The sequence below is a fragment of the Pelodiscus sinensis genome, chromosome 2 (assembly GCF_052426305.1).
Source record: "Pelodiscus sinensis isolate ZL-2025 chromosome 2, ASM5242630v1, whole genome shotgun sequence".
Lineage (NCBI taxonomy): Eukaryota > Metazoa > Chordata > Testudines > Trionychidae > Pelodiscus > Pelodiscus sinensis.
The window spans coordinates 150,129,692-150,157,309 of NC_143053.1; the positions used below are offsets into that span (position 1 = coordinate 150,129,692).

The 27,618-nt window shown below is 43.8% G+C and overlaps 1 protein-coding gene across 1 annotated transcript; it reads right to left on the reverse strand.

Moving 5' to 3' along the window:
• Positions 1-370: 370 nt before the first annotated feature.
• On the reverse strand, positions 371-20,160 carry FRRS1L (ferric chelate reductase 1 like). The gene is made up of 5 exons (XM_075921603.2): positions 19,780-20,160; positions 13,602-13,686; positions 12,636-12,774; positions 4,341-4,587; positions 371-3,838 (listed from the first exon to the last, which is right to left on the reverse strand). The coding sequence occupies exons 1-5, from the start codon at positions 19,991-19,993 to the stop codon at positions 3,666-3,668; spliced, it is 858 nt and encodes a 285-aa protein (XP_075777718.2). The 5' UTR covers positions 19,994-20,160; the 3' UTR covers positions 371-3,665.
• Between the last annotated feature and the right edge of the window lie 7,458 nt (positions 20,161-27,618).

Consider the following 27,618-nt stretch of genomic DNA (forward strand, 5'->3'; position numbering starts at 1 on the left):
TACAGGTACCTCAACATATCAGGAATTACCTACTGCTTTTTAGTATTTAAAAACAGCATAGAAGGAGGAGTTACTGGACATACTCAGTTACTACTAAAGAATATTATATGAAAAGTAAAATTTCACTAAAATCCAGACCCTTCCTCTCTGTTATAGATAGGGTTAGCAGAATTCAATTTTTATTATAACTGACCAGTAATATTAATGTTTATTTTGAAGGTTTTTTTCCAATTGTTGGTGATTTCAATTTTAACAGTTGTGCAAAATTAAGAATTTTAAGGTTGTACTTTTCCATTTTTATTTGATTTAAATTTTCATTCTTTTGGGAAATTATGGGGAGAAGACAAATTATTTAATGATAGCAGACACATTCAAAATGTTAAAGCTTTAAAACCATCAACACAAACTGACAACATCACACTTCAAAATATATAAAGTACATATTCTTAAATGAAACTGTAATAAATGTTCAGGTGAAATTTTTCTTACTTTGCCTATCTGTAACTTTCAGTTATCATTGATGGAAATATTTTTGTTGGCTTGTTTGTATGCACAATGAAATCAATGTTTATTGACATTTACGAATACATATCTAATCCTTCCAAACTTAATTATAGGGTTGCTGCAGTTTCACACTCTTCCTGTCCTCTCCAAATATACGAACAGCCAAAGCAATTTTACCTTTCTTAGTGAAAATTCTGAAACTGGATTGCTTCGTATGTTTCACTTCTAATCTGGTGCTACTTTAATGACCATAGACCCAATTCTGACTTTTTTTTATGATAGGCATTTCCAGAAGTCTCTGTTAATCTAGGCAGTAGGAGAATTTGTCTAAACATTTTAAAATTCATAATTTGTTTAGGACGCAAGATTGCAGTCAAACACTGGAATAAATTGCCCAGGGAGGTTGTGGAATCCCCATCTCTGGAGATATTTAAGAGTAGGTTAGATATCAGGGATGGTCTAGACAGTATTTGGTCCTGCCATGAGGGCAGGGGACTGGACTCAATGACCTCTCAAGGTCCCTTCCAGTCCTAGTATTCTGTGATTCTATGATTAATTGAAAAGCTGTAAAATAGGATAGTTTCTCTTTTTGTTGAGTTGCTCTATTTTTCCCTATCATTAAGGAAGGTTAAGTAGGGCCTGCTAAGAACTTTGAGGTCCTTGGATGAAAGATGCTACTAATACCCGAACAAAAGGAAAGCAAACAAAAATCTTCATGTTAATGTCAGGTCAAGAGAGAACCTTTAACCCACAAAAGCAGAAGTAGAAAGTGACCGTAAAGTTTTTCCCTAATGTACCGCCAGAGGCTCAGCCACCAGCCCTTAAAACTCTGTAATCTGAAACGGTGTATATTCTGCACTTGCATGACACAGAGGAATATACTAAGAGCAAAGACATAGTCTCAGCTCTGAAAGTGTTTACTTTTATAAGCCTGATTAAACCCCTCTCTCTGTACCTTAGTATTATTTCTATTGTCTTTGTATATACTGACCTCAATGTTGAGGTCTATCCAGGACTCAAGTGGAGGTGGAGAGCCAAAGGTAGGTTTGTGTTATACTCCAGTAGTCTGCAGTTGTTAGGACAGCCCCTTGGGGCTACTGCAAGTGGCTATACATTAGTGCAGGTCTGAGGCTGCTTTAACTTATGAGAGTAGTCAATTGGACCTTGGCTGGGGGCTGAATGAGGACCCTTGCACAAGGGGGACACAGCATGCTTTGAGCACATTCTTCTCCCCAGTGTTAGAGACTATGGCATAGAGCCAGCTTGCTAGATTTATGCCATCAAAGGATTCCAATGCACCAGAGCAATCGCAGCTGTCTGTTTTGGACACATCAAGACTGTGATTTGCTCCCAGAGTTGCACAAAGCAGACCTTATTAGGGACAAGGACCTGTCCCATTAAAACTGTAATTAATCACAATATTTAATTAGCTGGTTAATTCTCAGAGAGGGTTCACTCACTGGAATGCACTAAGTTAAAGTCCCTATTTATGAATTACTTTAAAGTGTTAAATTCTTTTCTAATTCAGATGCCTTTTCTGAACTATAGATAAAATACTTACTAGGGAGGGGTAAACAATTATTTAAACCAAAAATTTACACATTTGAAGCACATAGCTTTGAGGAACGCAAAACCTTAAAAAATTCAACCTGTAAATGTTATACTGTGGGTAATGATGCGCAAGTAACAAAACTCGTTTTTTTCTTATTGTCTCACCATGCAGTAATAGCCTTTCTAAGACACTCTGCAAGTAAACAGAGCTAAAGAGTTTTGAAACTTGTCCAGCCTTGTGTACTCTTGGCACAGCAACATAATGCCATAGTATACATTAGGGACTGAACCTGCAACCCATAAGCATACAGAACTCCCATTTGGCCGAATGGGAGATTTGTGTATCAGCTGCTTCTCTGTTCAAGGTAATCAAATTCCCCATCATGTAGACAATGAAATTGTACAACAATATCCCAAAACATTTTAGAATAAGTTGTGATCGAATCTTCGAGACATATCTGCAACTCCCTTTTCCAACTACACTTAACTATTTTTTTTCAATTTTTGTAATACTTCCTAAAGCTAGAAAATTCAAATCTTATTTTCCTGGTTTGTCTTATTCCTCATTGTATAAATATGATTTTAACTGTGGTTCTCATGGAACTGAAATGAAGGCTCTTATTTATGCCTGTATTTTCCCATTAATACCATAGATCATGTTTGCATTGTTCTGGGAACAATGAGGTGCTCCCTTTTATCTTTAACATGAGTGGGATTTATGGGCACATAGCAATGGGCAACCAGACACCTTAGCAATACCACAAAACAGTTATTTAAAAGATATATTTATATCTAAGTAACATTTTTTCATAAAAAAGAAACTTACTTTGCCTATTGGGAAAATGTGTTATGGCTTGTGGGGGTTTCTATAGTCTCTATATTCTTAGGAATTCTTCTGTATTATGAAGAATTTATACTAGTATTAATTTTCTTTTTCCTTGTTTAAACAGCATGATCTCTCTTCTTAAGTAGAACTGTATCTAAGAATTATTTTTATAGTGCAGTCACTTATTAGCCTTCTGCAATGGAAAGTTTAATTGTGGTTATAAATGGAACTTGAAGCATTTTCTGGTTTTGGAAAGTGCCAGAAACATGTAGGACTACAAACTGCTTCAGTCAAATTCAAAGTATTTGAGGAGGGAACTGCCCTTTAACAGAGAGCAATCCTTATTAAACAGCAGTGTTGTGACGATACCTTGACATCGAGTTCAAAAACAGCACTTACAGATGTGCTATCTGCATCACAAGTATTTAACAGACGATATTCCCCCAACTTGTACATTATAAATCGAAGAAAATTATACAATAAATAATCTGAATCTATATATCCATCACTAAATTCTCCCCCCCAACACACACACACAATTTACAAAAGTATTTTTCATTAAACTAGTAGTTACATTGGAAGTGATTTGTTACTTGCTCCTTGATTATTCTTAATTATTTGGCACATCTTTATAGGTCAAAGGAGAGGTTATTTCCTTGCTGAAAAGATGAAATTGTCAACAAAGCAGCTAGATGATAATGTGATATGAATTCCAACAGAAAATGCATCCATTCCGAGGAACTCTAACAAATTCTCACTATTTTCCATACGTATCCAGCTGTGATCATGGGGTTCCCATCAATAAATAAAAGGTCAGTGCAACAATAAGAAGCAAACAGAATGGAGAAGAAAAGGTCTGATAGGCAGCTGATGGCATAAAAATGTCTTCATACTTGTAAATACTGACAACACGTTCTGATACAGGTGGTGAGTCTATGTCATGCCGAGTTATAGAACCTTTAATAGGCAAAGAATAAAAATAGAGATGAGCATAGCATGTGAATTAAGCCACTTCTGATTTTCCTTTCTTTCCCCCTAGATTACCTCACCTCCTCTTATTGCTAGTTACTATACTTACAAAAATTTTTCATAAGTTTAAAAAGTTTAAAAAGTTTCTAGTCAAACAGCAAATCTTCAAAAAAACAAAACAAAACAACCCATAGCATTATATCAACCATTAACAGAGCCAGAAGTTAAAACTCTGAATAAATCATACAAAACCTGAACAACAAACTATGAACAATAACCTTCAAAAGAGTCATGAACTTGTCGTTCTGAAGCATCTACAATCAATTTTAGCTTTTTCAAGTAGAGCTAACCAAAATGGCTAGCTAAAGAATTTATATATGACATAAATAGACAGTGCAAAAGACAACATCTTTTGCAAGCTCTTTTAATTCCTTTTACAGTAATGGAATAGACTGAAAAATGTAGTCCTGGCTACATACCATCAACTTACCTTGAATTGCTGGACCCCATGCAAACAAATAATACCAGCTTAAGTGAAGATCTACAATAGTTTCATCTCTGGGAACATACACAGGACGTTTAAATCTACAAGTCACACGGTTGTTTTCAAAAACCCCTTCTTCATCTCTGGCTGGATTTCTCTGGATCTCTTTAGCCCACTGGCCAACATTATAAAAGTGCTGAATTCGGACCCTTCCATTGTCATCATGAACACAAGCCATAACGTCATCTCCACCCTACATGGTAAGAAAGAAACAAGTCAAAGTTCTACCTTTTGAAAGTTTTACTTTTGCGGGGGGAACCCTCAAAAACATACAGTACGTTTTTTTCCTATCCACAGGAGTATTCACGTTGCATAATTTTCACTAATAACACTCTAGTTCCCCCTTTCATTGTACACACCTCTGGATTCTTCCTCATGCAGATTATGCCGCAAAAAGTCAATGTTAACATTTCCTTTTCCTATCTGTTTATGGTTATGCAAGGCACTTTTTATTTTCCTCAAGAGTTATTCTCCCCAAGAAATACACTAAAATTCTAGCAGGATGGCAACTTCCTGACACAAGCAAGAAAAAAGAACAGAACTTTCTGGGTGAAAAGTCCATTACATTAAATGCTATATAATCTAAATCAGCAGCAAACAAATCTAAAGGGATAGTTGCATAATTGCAAAGAATCCACTTTAGGAACAACACTACTGAGTTAATTTTTCCCCCATATGACATATGACCTAAATGCAAAGTAGGAATTCAGTTAAACAAATGGAATATAAAATATTAATAAAACTAATCAATGGCATATTTTCTTCTGCACATTTTATAGGTAATCAAAATAGAAACACAATCAGGGAAACAAATAAGTGGATAAAAAGGTGTTATGACAATTACCCACATAGGTTATTCACAGAAGTACAGGCAGTCCCCGGGTTACGTACAAGATAGGGACTATAGGTTTGTTCTTAAGTTGAATTTGTATGTAAGTCGGAACTGGCTCCAGATTCAGCCGCTGCTGAAACTGATCAGCGGCTGACTACAGGAAGCCCTCGGCAGAGTTGCTCTGCCCCCGGCTTCCTGGAATCAGCCGCTGATCAGTTTCAACAGCGGCTGAATCTGGACTCCTGGGACAGAACAGCTGGGGCACTGCCGAGTAAGTCCCCGCAGGACCAACCTGGCTGCACCCCAGCTGCTCTACCCCAGGCGTCCCGCAACAAAAGCCTGGTCTGCTGGGGAGGGGGGTGCACTAGCTGCGCCCCCTCCCCCCCCCCAGCAGACCAGGGAGACCCGAGCAAAGCCGCACAGGCGGCGGGACCCCGCTGCCCGTGCGGCTTTGCTCCTTTGCCCCGGAGCAAAGCTGCACAGGCGGCGGGGTCCCCCGCCTGTGCGGCTTTGCTCGGGTCTCCCTGCTGTGCTGGGGGCGACTCCCCCCCAGCACAGTAGGGAGACAGGAGCAAAGCCACAGAGGCGGGGGACCCCGCCGCCTGTGCGGCTTTGCTCCGGGGCAAAGGAGCAAAGCCGCACGGGCAGCGGGGTCCCGTCGCCTGTGCGGCTTTTCTCGGGTCTCCCTGCTGTGCTGGGGAGTCCCCCCCAGCACACCAGGGAGACCCGGAGCAGCTTTTCTCGCCCCGGAGGACGCGGTGGCAGGACCGCTGCGCTTTGGGCGGTCCCGCCGCCTGCGAGCTCCGGGGCAAGAAAAGCCCCGTTCGTAAGTGCGGATCCGACGTAAGTCGGGGACTGCCTGTACTGTATTCCTGAAACAATTATTCAAAAACACTATTGATACAGCAAAGACACTCGATCATTCAATACATATTACTGCTTCCCAAAATGCAGCCCCCCAGAAGTGTTAGCATAAGGAATAAATAAGTTTTGTAGGCTGTTGGCAAGTATGGGTTCCTATTAGTGGTGCAGATGTTAGTACAGGTTGTACCTCCCTTAACTAGGAATCCCTGGTCCGGCAACATCCGTGGTCTGGCATGGACTACAGATGTTACTAGACCACAGAGCCCAGGATCAGGGAGGTCTGGCAGCAGGACAGAAGCATCATAGGTAGCACAAGAAACTCATCTGGGAGCCCACTGTGTGTGTGGCGGGGGGGGAACAGGCAGCACGGGAGGAACCCCAGCCCCAGCCTCAGAGGCGGCCAGGGAACTTTGACCCTGGCCATGGAGCTCTGGCTCCGGCCCTCCACCCCAGCCCTTTACTGTGCAGCTCCGGCCCCAGCCATGGAGCCAGGTGGCTGTGGAGCTCTACCCCAGCTGCAGAGCTTCGACTGTGGCACTCTGGTGCCAGCAGCAGTGGGACCAGCAGCATCTAAGGAGACCCAGGAGGCTGGGGCAGCAGTGGGGGCAGGCTGGAGCCCTAACCCAGTGGCAGCATGGGCCAGGAGGAGAGGAACCTCCCCTGGTCCAGCAAATCCTCTTGTTCAGGACCCGTCAGATTCCAAGGGTGCCGGACCAGCCAGGTCCAACCTGCACTTGGTAACAACATGTACCACAGCTATAGTACTGTCATCAACGCCTCACACTGAAGGAGGAAATAACATTTGCTGACTTTATCCTTAAGTCTATTTTTTAATACATGTTGCAAAAAATGCATAACAGTCATTGCTCATCTAATCCTGGTAGCAACAAATTGCTTTGGAGGAACAAAATGGGCATGGACAGTTAAAGACATCGACAAAGTAAGGGGAGAGACACATTAATTTAGCTGCCACAAATGCATAGATTCTTATGAAACTCGTGACAAGTGGAAGAACTGGGTAAGAAGGAATTCAAAAGCTCCAGATGTTTGGTACCATTGTACAAGAGGTAGTAACTGCTACAGTTGAGGTTACAGAAGGGCTTCCATTTTAATCTCCAGTTTTCAGTCACTGCTTTCAAAAACTTTCACCTCAGGAGTAAATTGTGCTTAAATGTTTAATTTATTTTTTATAAATTTGAGCAAGAATTCTTCATCTCTTTCTAAGAACAAGGAGAGTTTTTAAAAAACAACACCTTCCACATTAATAAAACAAAACCAAGTTAAAATGTTGTTTTGCCAACTATTCTTTAGTCAAAAGTGCTGTGTAATAGATCCCTAAGTATCAACCCAATCAATTAAAAAAAACATAGCTGTTTAATTATTTCCCTTGCCTAGCCGTTCTTGCCATGTCATCTTCATCTGGAATCCTTCTTGTGGGACACCGTTATATACCCTCATTGAATTTAAACTTCCTAAGTCTTTGTTGGCAAGTTTCTACAGAACTCCACCTTGTCTGTGTTTTTTCCTATCCAGTTCCTTCTCCACAACGTCACTGGTGACACCAGCCACGATGCTTCATTCAGTTCCTTGTTCTCTGCCCATCTCTGTGCATTTTTTCTACAATGGAATGACCTCTCCATTTCAGTTCACTATGAACCACCAACTTCTCCTCACTGAAATCCCTCCTAAAAACTGACATTTTGCATTATGCCCACGAAAAGTTAATTGATAATAATTACAAATGAAACCGACATATCCCTATAAATTATTCCCACCTCTGGGGTTCTCAGTGGGTCCCATTACTGTCTTTTTGACTGTAAATGCTTCAAGACAACGATTGGCCTTATTTCTGAACATGTGACAGTAACAAGAACATTGCTGGTGATAAATAAATAAGGGCTACACTCTGACACCACTGCTCACGAAGAGTCACAACATATTCTATGCATGATCCCATCCATTTCAAAAGGACAAAGAGTGGAATAATGTGTTATTCAGCATAACCAAGTGTATCTGAATATAGTTCTAAGTCAACAAATAAGAACAATAAAATCTAAACCTAAGTTAACAAAAAAGGAATACAAAATCTTAACGAGAAAGAGCACAAAAAGGGAACAAGCATTATGCTGAGACAAAAGAAAGTATACTAAAAGTTGCACGGAGCAATGAAGAAATAATTTATCAAAGAATCAAGTTTTTATTTTCTTCCCTGAACTATGCCTGATTGCTCAGGCCAAAAATAGGGACTTGATTCCACCATGGAACTAGGGATGTAGTGTAGTCGATGAACTGATTAATTTATACCATTAACCTATAAGCTTTTGCTTATCAAATACATGCATTTCCCTCCTGCCACCCTTACCAGTACATTTTTTAGCAGGACTGGCCAGCAGCCCAGCTCAGTTCGGACTCGTGCTGGGTCCAGAACCTACCCCTGCTGCGGCTCTGCGTTTAAAGTCTATTAGGAGCCAGACAGGCAGGCAGCCCAGCTCAGTTCTGGCTTGTGCTGGATCGGGAAGTTCAGACCGCCCCCTTAGACAGGGACTGCTGCCACCCCAAGCTGCTGCCTCTTTAACAGGCAGCCAGTCCACCATGGAGCTGATTTTTAAACCGGATCCCCTCGTGGACCAGCTCCTGCATGGCACCCTGTGCTGCTGCCTCTGATGTAGTGGCTGCCGGCCCCGCCCCCAGGGATTATAGAATAGTCGACTGACCGATAAGAATTCATGAGGTTACTCAACTATTCTATTAACCAATATTTAACATCCCTATGAGAAATGAGTGCTTTCAGCCCTAGTGCCTGAAAGCTCAAAATTGCATATAACAACAATCACAATATATTGTAGAAGCAAAATGCAGGACAATGTAGCACTTTAAAGACTAACAAGATGGTTTATTAGATGATGAGCTTTCGTGGGCCAGACCCACTTCCTCAGATCAAATAGTGGAAGAAAGTAGTCACAACCATATATACCAAAGGATACAATTTAAAAAAATGAACAAATATGAAAAGGACAAATCACATTGCAGAACAGAAGGGGGATGCGGGGGGGTGGGAAGGGGGAGGAAGGAAGGTAAGTGTCTGTGAATTGCTGATATTAAAGGTAGGGAGAGTGGGATGTTTGTGAGTTAATGGTATTACAGGTGATAATTGGGGAAACTGTCTTGGTAATGGGTGAGAAAGTTCAAAGTCTTGTTAAGTCCTTGTTGACAAGTGTCGAATTTTAACATGAATGACAGTTCAGAGGATTCCCTTTCAAGTGCAGATGTAAAAGGTCTTTGTAGCAGAATGCAGGTGGCTAAGTCATTTAGAGAGTGTCCTTTCTGGTTAAAGTGGCAAGAAACTGTTTTCTCTTTGTGATCTTGTCTGATATCTGTTTTGTGGGCATTAATCCTTTGGCGAAGTGTCTGAGATGTTTGTCCAATGTACATAGCAGACGGACACTTTCGGCACATGACACTCATTTGGCCAAGAAATTACTGGGAAATAGATGAAACTAACAAATATAACAACCAATTAAGACTGAAATGACATATGGCATGGTAGCCCGATCATTGTAGCCTGATAAAGTGATGTACAGCATCTCATACATAGCAGGTTTGAAAACCTTATGATTGTGTGAGGGTGCCATCTACTGGATGTAGGATAAGGCTGCACGTTGCCACTTAATTTTTCTAGGCACCTGTCTGCTAGGCATGTTAGATATCGAGTGTTTGAATAATAATGTAACCGCATAAAATCTTAATGGTTACACAACTATTCTATAGCTCCCGGGACAGGGCCAGCAGCACAGGATGGCAGGGAGAGCCGGTCCACGAGGGGAGCCAGTTTAAAAATCAGCAGAGCGGGATGGCAGCAACCCCTGTCTGAGGGGAGTTCAATTTCCCCACAAACAGAGGATACTACCACAAAGCAGCCTCTGCCTGTTGTGGGCCCAGCCTCACTGTGGACAGAGGCTGCTCCAGTAGAGGTGAAGCAGCCTCTATCTGTGGGGACCTCGAAACCCCTGTAGATAGAGGCTGCCTTGACGCAGCCTTCCCTCTCATCCCCTCCCCTCCCCTCACCTACTGCTGCCTCCGATAAAAGCAGCAGCACTTGGAGGAGCAAGCGCCACAGAGCCAGTGCTGGGAGGAACCAGCTTTTAAGCCAGCTCCCCCCAGCACCAACTCCTGCTCCTTCCCCTTGCTACTGTGGAAGCCAAAGGATTTGTATGTAGCCATTTTGACCTTTTGGTTAGCTTAACTCATGCAAACTCTGAGACCTAACAACAGAGTACTGTGAGAGACGCTGTTTTCGCCTCTCTCTCTCTTGTGCTTGAGATAAGGATAGAATGCTGACTCTAGTGAAGACCTTGAGATAAGGTGGCGTCTGAAGGGAACTGTTATGGAAAGGGGAATAATTGTTTATTGTTATTATAAACAGATAGTATATATATTGGCTTCTAATTGTTTTGTATTTGATGATCTGCCTAGCAGCAGCTTCTTCCCTTGCAATATTGCTCGAATAAACTCTCTCTGACTACTTGTTGCTCACAAATGCAGAGTGAAGGCTTGTTTTCTTCCACACTACCTCTGATACAGAGGCAACAGGGGAGGGGGATTGGGAGTAGTTGACAAGATTAACAGGCTTATCAGTTAATCATCTAGTTGACAACTTGTTGAGGTCCCTACTGTTTGCATGTTTAAAAATCCGTCACCTAGTCTCTTATCAGGTTACATGCCTAGGTGCTTTTGGAAATCCCACTAGGTGCCTATCTCTAGCCTAAGGTTCTTAAATACCTTTTAAAATTTGGCCCTACAACTATTTCTTAAGACTACATGAAGCATACTGGAGGCACACTGATATCTTTGGGTGTGACCAGACTATAGGGTTTTGTTGACAAAAGTGGACTTTTGTCAACAAAATTATACCTGCGTCTACACTACCGCCGAGTTCTGTTGACATAACGTCGACAGAACTCGGCAGTTTTGTTGACGGCGGTAAACGTCATTCTACGAGGAATAACGCCTTTTGTCGACAGAGTTCTGTTGACAGAAGGTGTTATTGCATCTACACTGTCCTTTGCATCTACACTCTCATGTCGACAAAGCGCCTTGCTTTATCGACAGAACTGGATGTAGTCTAGACGCTCTTTGTCGACAAAAACTTTGTTGACAGTATTTGTCGACAAAGCCTTTGTCGACAAAAGCCTGTAGTCTAAACGTACTGTTTATGTACAACATATAATCTTGTTTACATGGGTAGGATGGGAAGCATCCCCCCTTCCATTTTATTTGTGCTCCTCATTTTGGGCATGATCAAAGCAAGCAAGTGATATCTGTCTTTCTATTGCTTCAGTAGGCTCTGGTTATGGACCGTTAAACATGTTCTCATTTTCCAGCGTATAGGATCCACATTCAACTTTATAATTAGATTGTAAACACTCTTCCCTTTGACTTGAGGTGTATTACAATAACACTATTTTGCAGATGCGTATGTTTCAAAATACAATCAGTTATAGATAGCATTGTAAATTGTGTTCTAAGTTTACATACATTAATGAGACTCACTAGTTGTATAAGAGAATTCTATTTTTCAATTCTTGTTTCCTCTTATAAAACCCCAAAACAAATAATGCTTCTGAAATATAAAAAAGCCACAGGAACAGGAATAAATAGGAGACAATCCTGTTTAAAAACTATTTTTAAAACAAAAGAACAAATCAAAAGAGGCTTGCTTTATATAGCATTTACATTTAAATTCACCTGGCTTTTCTGGGAACATGGGATGGTTGGTGGTGGAAGAAAAAGGTAGTGGGAATCCCCTTAAGAGTTTAACAGTTAAGTCCAGATTTATACAGTGGGAAAATAATTAACTTATTCAAGAAAACTACATTTTACTAGCTTTTGATGTATACTTTGCTCCATTAAACACTGGTACAGAACACTTAGAAAATAAAACTTGAATTTATTTTTTAAATTAAATGAGGAAATATCATTAAGTCTTGCATTCAACAGCAGATGCCAAAGATCACTGTACTCTTTCATTCTGAAAGGAGGCAGGAGAGTCTAGTGGTTGGTAGGGTTGGCAGGTGTCTGGTATTCACCTGGACCGTCCGGTATTTTCGGCTCCTGTCCGGTAAAAAAAAATTCAGAGACTACCGGACACCTAAAATGTCAATAACTTTGGTCTCCCTCTCTCCTCCCGCCCCCCCGTTTTAACCCCGTCAACAGACTTTTTTCTTGTTTTTTGGGGTGGGGGTATTCGGTATTTTTGTTTCAACCATCTGGCAACCCTAGCCTGGGTGTGATTTTCACTTTATCTCTTTACAGCTCTGCTTTCTGATCTGGAACAGTGGGATTCATAATACTCATCCGTCCTTTGCAAAGCGTCATGCACACTAGAGATAAAAAACATGCAAACATTCAATATTTCTTATCATATATTTCTCAGTATTTCTCTACATTTGACATATATTTTTCAAATATATGGAAATTATGCTTATTCTAATGCATAACAGCTTGTATTCTTGTTAATATGAAACATTGCATTTTGTTGGTCTTACCATTTTCTTGTCCGAGGAAAATCCTACTGCCACCCAGCCATCGGTGTCAGCACTCAATTCGAACTCTACATCAGCTCCTATTCTACGATAGCTGAGAAAATAGTCACAAGTCTCTGCATTACATCCAGGTTTGCCATACCTGAATGAAATAGGAAAACAGAATATCTATCTTTTCCCCACCATTCAGAATACAAACAGCTTTTGTTGTTGTTGTTGCTTTCGCTTACCTGTGTTTCTACATCAAAAACTTGAACACAGTACGATTTGTTGTTGTCAATGGTGGCGGTCACAAAAATTTTCAGATATTGGTAGAACGTATTTCTATACTATGTTGTATTTGATTTATAAGACTATAAATTACAATGTTAACCATAATTATCCTTTTATGGTAAGATGGGGGAAATGTTGGTTCATTAAGGTGAGCATTTATTCAAAGGTGTAGCAGATTGATCTCATTGGCTATGTCTACACTCTAAGATTTTTGCAGCAGAGAGTATGCTAATGACAGACTCATTAGCATGAGTTACAGTGTCATTAGCATATTTTCTGCCATTTCTTTTTGCACAAGGGGTTTTTGCGCAAAAAGAAGCAGTGTAGCCACTTCCATTTTGCACAAAAAAAACCCTTTTGTGCAAGATCCTTATGCCTCTCCGGCATAAAACAAACCCTTTTCCACAAGATCCAAAATCCCTCCTTGTGCAAAAGCATCAGCAGAAAATATGCTAATGTCATCACAACTCTGCCGCATACTCTGCCGCAAAAACCTTGTAGTGTAGACAAAGCCATTTAGACTATTTCTGTAAGTGCTCATCAACTGATGAACAACAACGTAGTCCCCTGATCATGATGAATATCTGCAGACAATAAACAGTTAGTAAAATGAATGTGGGACATTTACTAGTGTCCCTAGTGAAATCAAGTAACGTTTATAAACTGAAAGATATCTACATTTTATTCTACACCAACCTAAAGCATCCCTTGGTTTTTCCACAATCATCCACTCTAATTTTTGCAAATGGATCCACAGGAGGAGCAGTAGGGAAAGGGTAACCTGTATAATTAGAATAAACCACCATTAAATAATGAATGTGGAATAATTCATTCCAATATTGCCATAGTTGTTATTTATCTATATTAAAATAGCATGTAAGAGGCCCCAACCAAGATCAGTGCTTCACTGTGCTAGGCACTGGATATGAACTTACCAGACCTCACCATTAAAAGTTCACAATCTAACTAGACAAAACATGCAAAGAGTAAATAAGAGAAAGTATTGTTGGGCTGGATTATCTTTTTTGCTAGAAGCATTTTGAGGAATGGGGGTGTAATGAAGCCAGAAGCCAACGCAACTGATTCTTTGCTGTCCCATCTTTCCACAAGTCAGCTAAGAATCATGCATTTGCAATCAGTTCCTTCCTAACCCATCCTCTAATGCACTTGAGCTTTGTATCCAGAGGAGAACTGAGTCTTTTTCCTCCCTTTTAAAGATGGGGCACTGAAGCTGTGGCACATGACAAGAAAAGGTTAGGGAGCTCTCAGGCTCAGTAACCCATATTCAACCTTTAATGACAGATTAGAGAATTGTGTAAATGATAATTAGGGCCAGTCCATGTTAGATAGGCTAGAATTTTGAAATGTAAACCTGTATTACTAGAGAATTAGGGGGTGATACTAATTATATGTGCTCACTTATAGCTTGTTAGATGTTAACCCAGGTAAACAGACAGTCACTGTCTATGAAATTGATTCAGAAATCAAAAGGGATTATTAACTTTTAGATGAAATGTGTGGTAATGTAATTTTATGTGTCTCTTTGCACATTAAGCAGTTCTTCACAAACTTTAAATTATCTTATGTTAATCCATGTGGTTAATTGCTGATAATGTTTGCAAAGCAGGTTACATCAAAAGTCTATTGTTCATCTGAGAACTCTGTGCTGCTCAGGAACTGTATTCAGGACTCTTGGGACCTGATCCTTTCATCTCAGCTCTGCTTGATCTTTATTTTGTGGGATGTTTGACTCATAAGACTGAGATCTATAGACCATCTGGATCATCCTGGGTATGAAATATTAGACAAACTACAGACTAATTCTAAGAACTCTCTGCAACTAAAGTTCACTACCTCTACTATGAAAGTGATTTCAGAACCATACTCATTTCTGTATGCTTACTGACCTTTTAACCAATACTCACGCACTCTCTTTTCTAATAAATCTTAGTGTAGTTAATAAGAACTAACTAGAAGCATGTATATAGGTAAGATCTGGAATATTCATTAACTTGGGAGGTAATATGGCCAATCTGGGATTGGTAGAACTTTCATAGCTAACTTGACTGTCTGGGAGAGAGCACAAAAGGCTGGGCTACTTTTAAGGGAACTGTGTTTTGGCTTCTAAGGCTACGTTTACACTGCACTGCTATTCCATGCTCCTTTGAGCATGCCCATTATTTCAAAATAAACGGGCTCACTAGTCCAACGTCCCTGTAAACTGCATTCCACAAGAAATAAGGGAAGTTTAGGAATAGCAATTTATTTCAAAATTACCTTTAAAAAAGCTACGCAGTTTGCGTAGTGCAAATTGTGTAGTTTATTTCAAGGGAAGGGTGTTGTGTAGATGCACCCTAAGGGCATATCTAGACTATGCTAGACTTTCAAAAGAGGATATGCAAATTCCGCAGGAACTTGGAGCTCACTTTCAAAAGCAGCACTTTCGAAAGTGAAAGTAATTAAGATGTGGTTTTGTCGGTGAACCCTCCCGTTTGTCGACAAGCCACTTTTTCTTAAAAAATGAGGTTTACGCGGCTTATCGACAAACGGGAGGGTTCACCGACAAAATCACGTCTTAATTACTTTCACTTTCGAAAGTGCCGCTTTTGAAAGTGAGCTCAAAAGAAGATACGCAAATTCCTGCGGATTTTGCACAGCCTCTTTCAAAAGTCTAGCGTAGTCTAGATACACCCTAAGTAACCAATAAGGTATTATAGAAGCTGTTTCATGCTCTGTTTCATATTGGCTCGATAAACCTAAGTATTGGCATATCCTCCAGTTTGGGGAATTATCTGCCCCATTCTTTGTTTAAATCAGGGCAAACTGCAAACTCGGTGTGCCCCCATCCTTTTCCATGTTACATGGATCACAGAGGACCAGATTTTTAAAAGTTACCTGAAAACACCTATCTCCTATTAACTTTCAATGGACATTAGTCACCTATCTCTTAGAGACACTTTAAAAAAATTCCACTAGGACAGAATAAGTGATTTGCTTAAGGTTACACAAGAAGTCTGTGGCAGAACCAAGCCATCAGCCCAGGTTTCCGGAGTCTCTATCCATAAATGAATGTTGAAAGTATAGAGCTGTTAAACCAATACAGATTCAGTTCACCAACCCAAATGTGTATATGATTACATTTTGTACAGGGCCTTTTTTGATTAATTTGGCATGAAGGATTAAAATGAATTATATATTAAATCAAAGGTAAAAGTCACAATTAAAAATAAAAAACACTAAATAATTCTGAACACAAAACAAGCAGCTAATGAAAAAGTCATGGCTTCAAAATCGATATTCACTTCTTCATTTGGCACCAATACACTTGTGGAATGAGGCTGAGAGAACATTGTTTTTGAGACTCTACGCTTTAAATTTCCTGATATTTCTGGGTTCGGGTTTTCAGCTTTAATGCTGGTGTTTTAACTTGGTATTATTTTCTTCAACTGACAGAGAAAAAGAAAAAACTAGGTGTGGCAGTAAGAAGGCTTTCAGGTGTGTTTTCTCTTCCTCGGGAGTTTTAAGCTGCATTACTCAACAGAAAGACAACCATCACTTTACCAGTTGGAGTTGTGCACTATTGCACCACTCCATATAGTGCTACAGGCAGCAATGTAACTGAAAGCTTTTATTGCATGCAAGCAAAAGAAAGTTTTCACTGCCTTATACCTAGTTATTTAACCCCTTCCCTGCATCTACTTTTCCAAGCAGCTATTTTTCTAAGGTTTTCAGCCACACATTATGTTTGAAGCTTTAATATTCAGCCCTGTTTATGTATTGTGTTTGCTCAGTATAGATATTTAATATAACACATGGCTTTGAAAAGAAAAAAAAGAGACTTCTTCACCCCATATGAAACCATACACAAGCACAGCCACTCTCCTCCCTGCCTAGGCAAAAGCCTGAAAAAACAAGATGGGTCTTATACCTTGCCCCAGTGACCAATAACTCAGAGTCTATCCAACTAGCAAGGGAAGTAAATTCCTAAATTGATAGTCTTTCAAACAGAGTATCCTTCCCTAACCATCATGGATTCAAATTTTAGGGCTGGTTAATAGCACCACCTTGCTGGCTAATCTCAATTCATATATAGCACCTGTGGAATCCTGGAAAAGGGAGTCCTCAGGGCAAACAGGCAATTCCCCCACATAGTTTACTGGTATTTCTCAGGGTACGTCTACACTGCAACGCTATTTTGAAATAAGACACGCAATTGATATAGCTCAATTTGAGTAGCTTATTTTGAGTTAAGCTCTGCCTTTGAGTCCTATTTTAATGCTCTGAGGGTGCGTCTGCACTGCAGGGCTTAACTCGAAATAAGCTACGCAAATTGAACTATGTCAACTGCATAGCTTACTTCGAAATAGGAAGCGTCTACACAGCACTTATTTCGAAATCGAGCACTCTTCCTCCGACTTCCCTTATTCCTCGTACAATGAAGGTTACAGGAATCGGAGTAAGAAATCCTCCAGCTTGACAGTATTTTGACACTATTTTGAAATAACTGCCTGCTGTGTAGACACGGACTAAGTTATTTAGGAATAGCACTAGTTATTTCGAAATAGTGTTGTGGTGTAGACGTACCCAAAGACAGCACTGTCTAGCCAGATATGGTTTGCAAACAGGTCCATTAAAACCTGGTCGCCAAATGAACAGAAGCCTTCTCACTTTACTCCATTGGAGGCAGAGCAGCCTCTGTGAACAAGGAACTCAGACCCACCACAGACAAGGGCTGCTGCCACCCAGAGTTGCTGTCTCTGTATGAGAGATAGTAGCGTGGGGTGGCAGGCAGCTGGTGAGTGAGTGGAGCTGGTTTTTAAACTGGATCCCCTCGCAGACTGGCTCCCGCCTAGCACCCCGCACTTCTGCCTCTGATACAGAATGCAGTTAGTCAACAATTCTATAACCCTATAGCTAACATTCTTATCACAAGCTGAATCTAGAAAATCTATGGCTGAAACTGCCCAGGACTGTTCCAGAGACGATTATATATTTCTCTCCTCCAGAAATGGTTTTGCAAGCACAAAAGCAGCCAATTTATCGTCTAAACTATTTCAATCTTGTCAGCACAACAACTGGAAAACTGTTCATGGTGAGAAAGGACTAACTATCTGAGTACAAGCAAAAAGACATGATGAACTCATCAAACATCTGGAAAAGTTCTGACAATTGTATTTCACAGACAGGGAAAAAATCATTCTTCACCATCTTCATTTAAAACAACGTTGCAGTCAATGTGACTCTTAGCATGATTTTTGCCAGTAATGTTAGTCTCCTATATGCTTTGTCTGTCACAGGTCATCTTTATAACACGATATCCTGTGAAACCCTATATGTGAAAAGAGAATGCTTTGCTGAAATTGCATAGATCAGGGATGAGGGCCTACAGCCTACAGGTCAAATCCAGCTCACTGCTTAATTTTATCGGGCATATGGCAAGACCACGGACCGGAAGCCCTGAATCTTGGCTTCCCCTGAAGGGCTGGAGCCAGTTCACCCTGTCAAGGGGGGGATTCTAGCATTACCTGGTCATTAAAAGTCTGGACAGCTCCATGCTGCTCCTGGAAGCAGACAACATTTCTCTGCAGCACCTAAGCACAGGACAATCAGAGAACTTTGTGCACCACCCCAGCACCTACTCCACAGTTCCCACTGGCCAGCAACCGTGGTCAATGGGAGCTGCTGGGGCAGCGCCTGCAGGTAACACACACTGCACAGAGCTGTCTGGCCACATGGTGGCTGCTTCAAGGAGCAATGTGGAGCCTGACTTAATCCAGGTGCATCGCCAAATAGCAGCCTGAGGTAAGCACCACTTGGCTGGACCCCTCACCCCGAACCCCCTGCTCCAAGTCGATACCCTCTTCTGCTCCTTATCTCCCTCCAAGAGCCTGCCCCTGCCCCAACGCTGAGCCCACTCCCGCACTCCAAGCCCCTTGGCCCCAGCCCGTAGCCCCCTCCCACATCCTCTCCTGGTCCCAACCATCTGACTCAGTCCGGAGCCCCTTCCCGCAATCTGACCCCATCATTTCAACCTCTCTCAAACCTCCCCACCCCCTACCCCTGCCATGGGGTGGGGTGTGGTCCATAATTTTTTGTGGGTGGGTCAATGGTCAACCTGATAGAAACACGGGTTGTTGTAAACTGAGACCAGAAGCAGGGGTCTCAGCACGCCAGCGCAAAGCAAGGGCAGCTGGGGGGGGGGGGCAGCCAGGGAGGGGGGCCACGCTCATTTTGCCAGGCCTCTTTCCCGCGAGGAAGAGGATTTGCCAATTGCAGCTATGTCTGGCACCCCCCTCCCCCCCCCCCAGAGGGGCAGGCGCCTCTCCCCGATTCCCACCCGCCTCGAGCTTGCAGCGGGCCTCGCCCCCGCCCGGAGCCGCGCACAAAGCGAAGGGCAGGGCGGGCTCCAGGTGGCTGCCGCCGAGTTACTAGCCAACGTGCTGAAACCGCGCGGCAGCCCAGGCCCGGCGGCTCCCGGCGCCGGCGCGGGCCGGGCAAGCACTGGGGGGGGGGGCGCAAGGCCTTGCCGGGAGCAGCCCGTCCCCCCACCCAGGAACCCTCCCCCGGCCTCGGTGCGGCGTCCCCCTCGCGGTGCACCCGCATCCATCCGCCCCCTCCCGTCCGTGCAGGCTCCAGTGCCCCCATGCACCCAGCCCCTTCATTCCCGCGCCCGCTCCGTCCTCCCCCGCGCAGCCGGCGCCGCTCTCTCCCCTCGCTGCATGCCCCCCCCCCCCCGCCGTGCATTAGCTCCTTTACCCCCCCCCCCCCCCCGTGCCCCCAGCTCCACTCTCCCTGCTCCTCGGTGCATGGTCCATGCCCCCCCCCCCCGCCTCGGAGCATCTCACTGTGCCGGGGGTGGCCGCCCGCCCCTCACCCTCCTCGGAGAGGTAGCGCAGGTCGTAGAACTCGCTGGCGAAGGTGCCGTAGGAGGAGTCGTGGTGCTGCCGCTGCGGCTCGTCCCGGGCCCCGCGCTCCCCGTCCCCGCGGCTCCCTCCCCGCGCCCCGCCGCTCTCGTCCGCCGGGCTGGCGGCGCAGGAGGCGGCGAGCAGCAGCAGCAGCAGCCAAGCGCCCCAGCGGAGCGGAGACATGGCGGCCCCGCAGCCGGGAGAGGCGCAGAGCCTGGCGTGCAGCGCCCTCCCCCGCCTCCTGCTGCTGCTCGCGGCGCCCGGCCAGGGGAGGGGCAGCGGGCTGCGAGGGGCTGTGCGCCCCCAGCTGGGTTGGGGGGCTCCCAGACCTCCCTTCGCCCACCAATGCTGGGCGCCCCCTGGCAGCGAGGGGGGGCATGGCATTCCTGGGGGGGGGGGGGGGCCTGAGGCCAAGCGCCTCCCGGTAGAGGAGCCAATCCGGAAATTTGTGCCTTTAGGGTGCAGGGGGAGCCCGCGTTCACACAGGTTCTGATCCGAAGTGGCGGCAGGGTGGGAGTGAAGGAGGCAGATAGTTTTAGGAATGAGAGACCTTTCCCTCTGAACCCGCTGCCCACGCTCACGTGCATCGCGGCGATTACTCCCTGGTGCATTGACAAGACTCACGTGGAAAGAGCCAAAGCGGGGGAATCATCAGCTGAAAAGTGAGCTTCATGGAAAAGGCCTCGGACCTTAAGACTTGTCCTGTCCGCTGATGTCCTCAGTTTGCTCTGGGGAGAAAGAAAATGGGGCAAAAATAATTTCCCAAAGCAAATAAACTAAAACAAGCTGCTTCTCACTGAGGGAAACCCCCAGTAAACTATTCAGCATAGAAAGATGATGTTAATGTACCCAACTTTATAAGGTCCACGCATTAATAAATAACATCACAGCTGTTCTGATTAATGACTTCACTTCCATGTCTCAGACATATTGGGTTGTATTCCAGGCAATGGTCTAGCAAGGGCCCTATCAAATTCATAGCAGAGAAGAGCAACAAGAATGATTAAAGGTCTAGAGAACATGACCTATGAAGGAAGGCTGAAAGAAATGGGTTTGTTTAGTTTAGAAAAGAGAAGATTGAGGGGGGACATGATAGCCGTTTTCAGGTATCTAAAAGAGTGTCGAGAAAACTTGTTCATCTTGGCCTCTGAGGATAGAATAAGAAGCAATGGGCTTAAACAGCAGCAAGGGAGGTTTAGGTTGGACATTAGGACAAAGCTCCTAACTGTCAGGGTAGTCAAACACTGGAATAAATTGCCCAGGGAGGTTGTGGAATCCCCATCTGTGCAGATATTTAAGAGTAGGTTAGATAAATGTCTATCAAGGATGGTCTTGTCAGTATTTGGTCCTGCCATGAGGGCAGGGGACTGGACTCGATGACCCCTTGAGGTCCCTTCCAGTCCTAGTATTTATGATTCTATAGCTATTCAAAACATGTTACAGACTGTGACATGTGTTGTCCTCCCATTACATCTGGCTGTTTGTGTGCTTTTGCTATATTATACAGATTTCACAGGGGAGACCAATATTTCTCAAAGAGAGGGAGTTGCAGGGAGATCACAAGGTTATTTTACAAGAATCACAGTATTGCCACCCCTACTTCTGCGCTGCTGTCATAGTAGGGTAACTGGAGAGCAGTGGTTGTAATGTTGGCGAAGCATCCAGCTCAAAGTCTCCTTGCTGTACCCCCATCTGCTACATCAGTGGTCTCCAACCAAGATCGCTTTTTAAATGTCAGGGCAACCCCATACCTTCCTAGAGATTCCACCCCTTTTCTTGAGGCCCTGCTCTCTCCAAACCTTTCTACTTTTTGCGGAAAAGCATCCGTGCCAATCTAGACGTGGTTTTGCGCAAGAAAACCCCAATCGCCATTTTCGCCATCAGGGCTTTTTTGCGCAAAACAGTTTTTAGCTGTCTACACTGGCCCTCTTGTGCAAAAACATTTCCGAAAAAGGGCTTTTGCCTGAATGAGAACGTCAAAGCATTTGCGCAAGAAGCACTGATTTCGGACAGTAGAACGTCAGTGCTTTTGCGCAAAATCAGGTGGCCAGTGTAGACAGCTAGCAAGTTTTTCTGCAAAAGCAACTGCTTTTGCGGAAAAACTTGCCAGTCTAGATGCAGCCAATGTGTGTTAATGGGGCACATTGGTTGACCTTAACTCCACATTTCCTGGTTTCCAGATATTTGGGTTCACTCGGTTACATGTTGTGCCACCAAACAACTTCAGCTCTGCATTCACATACTTGTGGGGTACACAAGCTGTCAAAATTTCACATCCATAAGCAAAATTTTCACACCCTACCTGGCAAAGCACAGATCATACCTCTCCTTGTGCTGCCTCCTGGCCCATCAGCACTACATGGTGTGGGATAGGTCCTGACCCCTGAGCATGAACAGTGGGACACAGGTGGGATATGTGGTTGTAGCCCCTCCCCTCCTCTTGACCAGTCAGTACTGAGATTCACCTGGAAACCAATGGCCTCTGTGTCTCCTGAGACTCTGACTTACTGGGCATGCACTAGGTGTGTGTGTATTTACTTCCAGGGTGTGAAGCAGTCCCTGTAACTCCTTCTGTGTCTAGCCCCCACACCTCTTCCACCAGTTGATATCTAGGCCTCCTTGTAGGCCCTAGTGGGCATGTGAGACAACCAGTGGTTCTTGAGGGCAGTGAGACTGCCAAGCTCCAGGTCAGCCAGAGAAGGTATCCAAACAAGAAATATGACCTCTTAGCCATTGGCTGTTTAATAGCACAGCCCTAGAAATCCATAAGCCCTCAAAGTATGAAAGAGGGCATCTATTTAAAGAGCCCATTTTCAGAAAGTGTGGAAATGCGGATAGCAAACATAGACTCCTTCACCACACAAGGGAGAACTATGGAATTTATTTTAGCACCAACAGTGCTTGGATACCTACAGAGCAAGGTTGATCTAATACTTAGACCTAAGTATCAGTGAGTTCAGCTCAGCAGTGTGTAACAAGACTCTCAGTGGAGTCTAAGGGTACGTCTAGACTACATGCCTCTGTCGCCAGAGGCATGTAGATTAGGCTACCAGACATAGTAAAATGAAGCAGCGATTTAAATAATCACCGCTTCATTTAAATTTACATGGCTGCCGCGCTGATCAGCTGTTTGTTGGCTCAGCGTGATAGTCTGGACGCGCGGGTGTCGATATCAAAGGTATTTGTTGACCACCCAGGTAAACCTCATCCCAGGAGGCATACCTGGGTGGTCAACAAATACCTTTGATGTCGACACCCGCGTGTCCAGACTATCGCGCTGAGCCGACAAACAGCTGATTAGCTGTTTGTCAGCTCAGCACGGCAGCCATGTAAATTTAAATGAAGCGGCGATTATTTAAATCGCCGCTTCATTTTACTATGTCTGGTAGCTTAATCTACATGCCTCTGGCGACAGAGGCATGTAGTCTAGACGTACCCTAAATTAACTCCTTTATTACACAGGGGGAAGAGGAAGGGTCAGATGGTGGCTACAACCCTTAAATAGGGCCCACACCCAGGGTCGCCAACATAGAAAGGAAAAAGGGTAGGCTTTACCAGTATGTAGCCTAGGCAGCAAATTATGTTATGAGGGGGTTGTGGAGCCTTATTGAGTGTTGTAGATAGGACCTGAGTATAACTTGTAACACTGGTGTGTGGAAGGGCACCCGTGTTACAAGTTATACTCAGGCCCTATCTACAACACTCAATAAGGCTCCACCACCCTCTCTACAGTTACTAGGCTTTGGAACCTATGTCCCCTGCTTAGCATGTGCCATTGAGTTGAGCGTGAATCCTTCCATCGGAGTATGCTAAGTACAGTCCTGTTGCCCTCAGTTCATATAACAAAGCTGTTCTTGAGCAAAAACTTGCAGAGTGTCTACACTGCACATGTGTTCTTGCACAAGTAAATTTACAGTAAAGCATCAGAAAAGAGGGCTTCTTGCGCAAGAATTATTCCTCTCCCCACGAGGAATAAGCTCTCTTGAGCAAGAGCTCTTGCACAAGAAAGCAGTATGGATGGGCAACAGGAGTTTCTTGCACAATAAACCCCTTTGGCTAAAATAGCCATCAGAGCTTTCTTGTGCAAGACAGTGTCCACTCCACTATGGACGCTCCTGCGCAAAAGCACATCTCTTGTGCAAAAGCACGATGCAGTGTGGACACGCTCTTGCGCAAGACCTTTTGTGCAAGAACTGTTGTGCAAAACAGTTCTTGCGCAAGAAGCCTGTTGTGTAGATGTAGCCGTAGTCTTTACTTGATCACTGAAATCAGTGGGGCTACATCTACACTACAAGTTTTCTCGGCAAAAAATATGCTAATGAGGGACTCATTTGCATGAGTTGTGATCTAATTTGCATATTTACTGCTGATCCATTTTTGCACTGGGGTTTTTGCACAAAAACAAGCGGTGTGGACGTTTTCTTTTTGCACAAACCCCCCTTTTCCCACAAGATTGATATGGGGCATAAGGCTCTTGTGGAAAAGGGGGGGTTTGCGCAAAAAGAAAACATCCACACTGCTTGTTTTTGCGCAAAAACCCCAGCACAAAAACACATATTTTTGCTGAGAAAACTCATAGTGCAGATGTAACCTGGGAGTTTTAATTGTGTAAGCATGATACGATCAGCTCTCAGCACGTTAAAAATGTGCATCTTTTTCATGCCATACTGCATCAGGCAGTTTCTTTTTATTCTTCCAGGGCTGCATTTTTCCTTTTATGGGTACATCGACACAGGAATAAAAGCCCCACAGCACTGCTATCCTGGGTCTGCTGACATGGGCAGCATGGCTAAAAATCACTGTGTGGATATTCAGAGCTGTGGAACTATTCACTTTTTCAGGGTCCCAGAGGTTGGACTGCGGCACATGCCTGAATGAACCTGAATGGTTTCTCATCCCCCGAGCCTGAGCTCCAGATACATAAGCTGACCCTGGCCACCCACACATTCTTCATCCCTGTGTAGACATACCTTGTACCTCACTCAGCCACTACAGCATGACTTGAAATGCTGGAAGGCCTGACTCTACCTCTAAAGCCAAATCTTCCAGATGGCAGTTAAGTGCTCACCCAATACATTTAAGCCAAACCTTTTGCACTTTTACAAAGTCCTTGTGACAAAGAGGCTATTTATATGGTGTTATTCTAATAAGAAGCCAAAACACAGGAGCCCTTTATCAGAATCCATAACAGAGAGCATTAAAATGAGGATTTCCTGTGCAAAAATGACCAGAAGATCTATCTGAAAATTCAGCCTGTATTAGCAAACAGCTGATCAAGGTAGGAATGTTATAGAGAATTTAAACAGAGCTGGCAGAATTCAATTAATTCCATGTGTGAATGGCATTTCTGAGACCTCATAAATAATGTTCTTAAAATATTTTTTCTGTAAAAAAGAATAATGATGGCACATCCACACTTTCACATATAAAGCGAGAAGCATTCATTAAAAACATCAGTTCTAAGTAAGACTAAAACAAGGCAGCAATAAAAAGGGGATGGAGGTAGAAGGAGTGAGAGACACAAAGAATAAATGCTTGTTCAAAAAAGAAATTTAATCTTACTTGTACTTCTCTGCCGTACTTGGTGCACATCCTAGCTAATGCACCGCCCAAAACCCGGCAGGAACAGTGGGCCAGATGGAACCCTTCTAGGTTAAAAGCTGTTGGAAGGAAGGAACATTTATTTGGAAATCTCAGCAAGAGATTCCTCATTGAGATCAACTCACCACGTCTCATCAGGAGGATGAGGTTCGCCTCCTGCAGAAAAGTTATTCCCACACTTAGAGGATCCATGGGAGACCACAGTTATCTCAACAAACTGAATCTTTGAATGAGACGTAGCTCTTCCATGTCCTGTTGGCTCCCCATTAGCAGAATTCCAGTAGCGCTACACTGCCTGGATTGCTCCAGCCATATGGATCCCATCTCAAAATTAATTCAGGTTGTGTCTCTGTATCATTTGGGGTTAAAACCAGGGGCACCATCTCAAATTTTGGTAAGGGAGGCAATTTTAACTGAGATTCCTGGGGCTACATAGGCACCTGAAAACTCTATTTTTTTCACAGATAATTTAGAAATGCATCTAATTCCTATAGAAAGAAAAAATATACACATACAAACACCAGTTAAAGCCATATTTTAAGTTTATATGTAAGTTTAGAACAAGCAGGAGATAGCACAGCCAGATATTCCCAGTCCCAAGAATTGAGATTCCAGTTCAGCAGCCTTAACATAGTCAATACAAATACAGGTTTGATACTTTGTACACTATCTTTAGTAGAGATAAATAAAAAATCAATAAAATCTGCTTGATTTGTCTAACAGACTCTGTGGGTCTGTCTACACAGCAAAGTAATTTCAAAATAATTTTCCTACAAAGCCAAACCACTATTTAGAAATTAAATCAAAATAGCGAAGGGCTTATTTCGAATTTGGTAAACCTCATTCCACGAGGAATAACGCCAATTCAAAATAGCAATTTCAAAATAAGTGCTATGTTGACACATATCAAAATAGGGTGACTCCAGCCTTCCCAGGGTGCCCTGGTGGCCACTCCAGGCTCAACCAAGAACACTTCTCTCTCTCCCCACTCCCCGGAGCCCTTAAAGGGGTAGACTCTGGCCACAGTGCCTGTGCCAGCTCCAAGCCTGCCAGCCCAGAGCCAGAAATCACTGCCCCTGACCCAGTGGCCCCAAAACATGAGCCAGCAAGCCACTGGCAGCCAGCCCTCCACCACTCCCCAGGAGCAGTCTGCCAGCTCCCAGAAGTCTGCCAGGGCCCAGAGAAGGCAGGTGCCTTCCTGGTCCAGGGTGGAGATCATGGTCCTTATTCAGGTTGGGGGGGGGATGCCCCCAACATCCATGATCTCTGCACTAGATGGAGGAACGCGGCTGTCTATGGCAGGATAGCTGCCAGCCTGGCCACCAAAGGCCACATGCGAACAGGATTGCATGAAAATCAAGTTGGTTCGGCAAGACCCACAACCCTGAGCTTCCCCTCCCCCTTTTTCTCCTTGCTTCCCCCTTCCAGCTCCCTCCTCTCAAGTTCCCCCTCCCCTCTCCCACCCTCTCTCTTCTCCTCTCCTGCCTCCTTTCCCCAGTCTCACCAGTTTCATTCCCCCCTTCCCCTCAGTTTTGTTACATAAAGAGAGTTTGTGTTCATGAAAATACATGTATTTTATTTGACATCAGGAAGGGGGGTTAGGAAGGGGTAAGTGGAAGGACGTGAGGGAGGAATGAGGCACAAGCCCCCAGTGGGGCAGACCAGGGAGACTGTTAGTGGTCCTCAGGGTGAAAGCTCTCTTGAAGGGCCTCCTGGATACTGACAGCCCCCCGATGGACCTCCCAGATGGCAGCCTGCAGAAAGTGCAGCCAGGCTCACAGCAACGTGTCCAAGAGAAGCACCAGAGTGCCCAGGGGCAGCTCTGGCTCCATGTTGCAGAGAGCTGTGGTGTCCTGAGTGAGGGCAACCAGAGCACACAGAGACAAAATGCTTTGCTGTCCTTCATCGAGGTAGGCAAGCAAGCAGGGAAACCTGAGAACTGGCTGTCCAGGGGGAGTCCCTTTAAGCACAGGTCTCAGATAGCCTCAGGCAGCAGCCACACAAAGTAACTCCTGACCTGGTGCCCTGCCGGACCTGGTTCTGGCCAGCCTTAAATGCAATTCAGCATCCACTCAGTATGGACGCTCATTTTAAAATCGCAAAACGCTATTTCGAAATGCATTTTGTGTGTAGACGCGTTATTTCGAAATAAGCTATTTTGAAATAACTGTTTTGAAATTAAATATTTTGAAATAATGCTGTAGTGT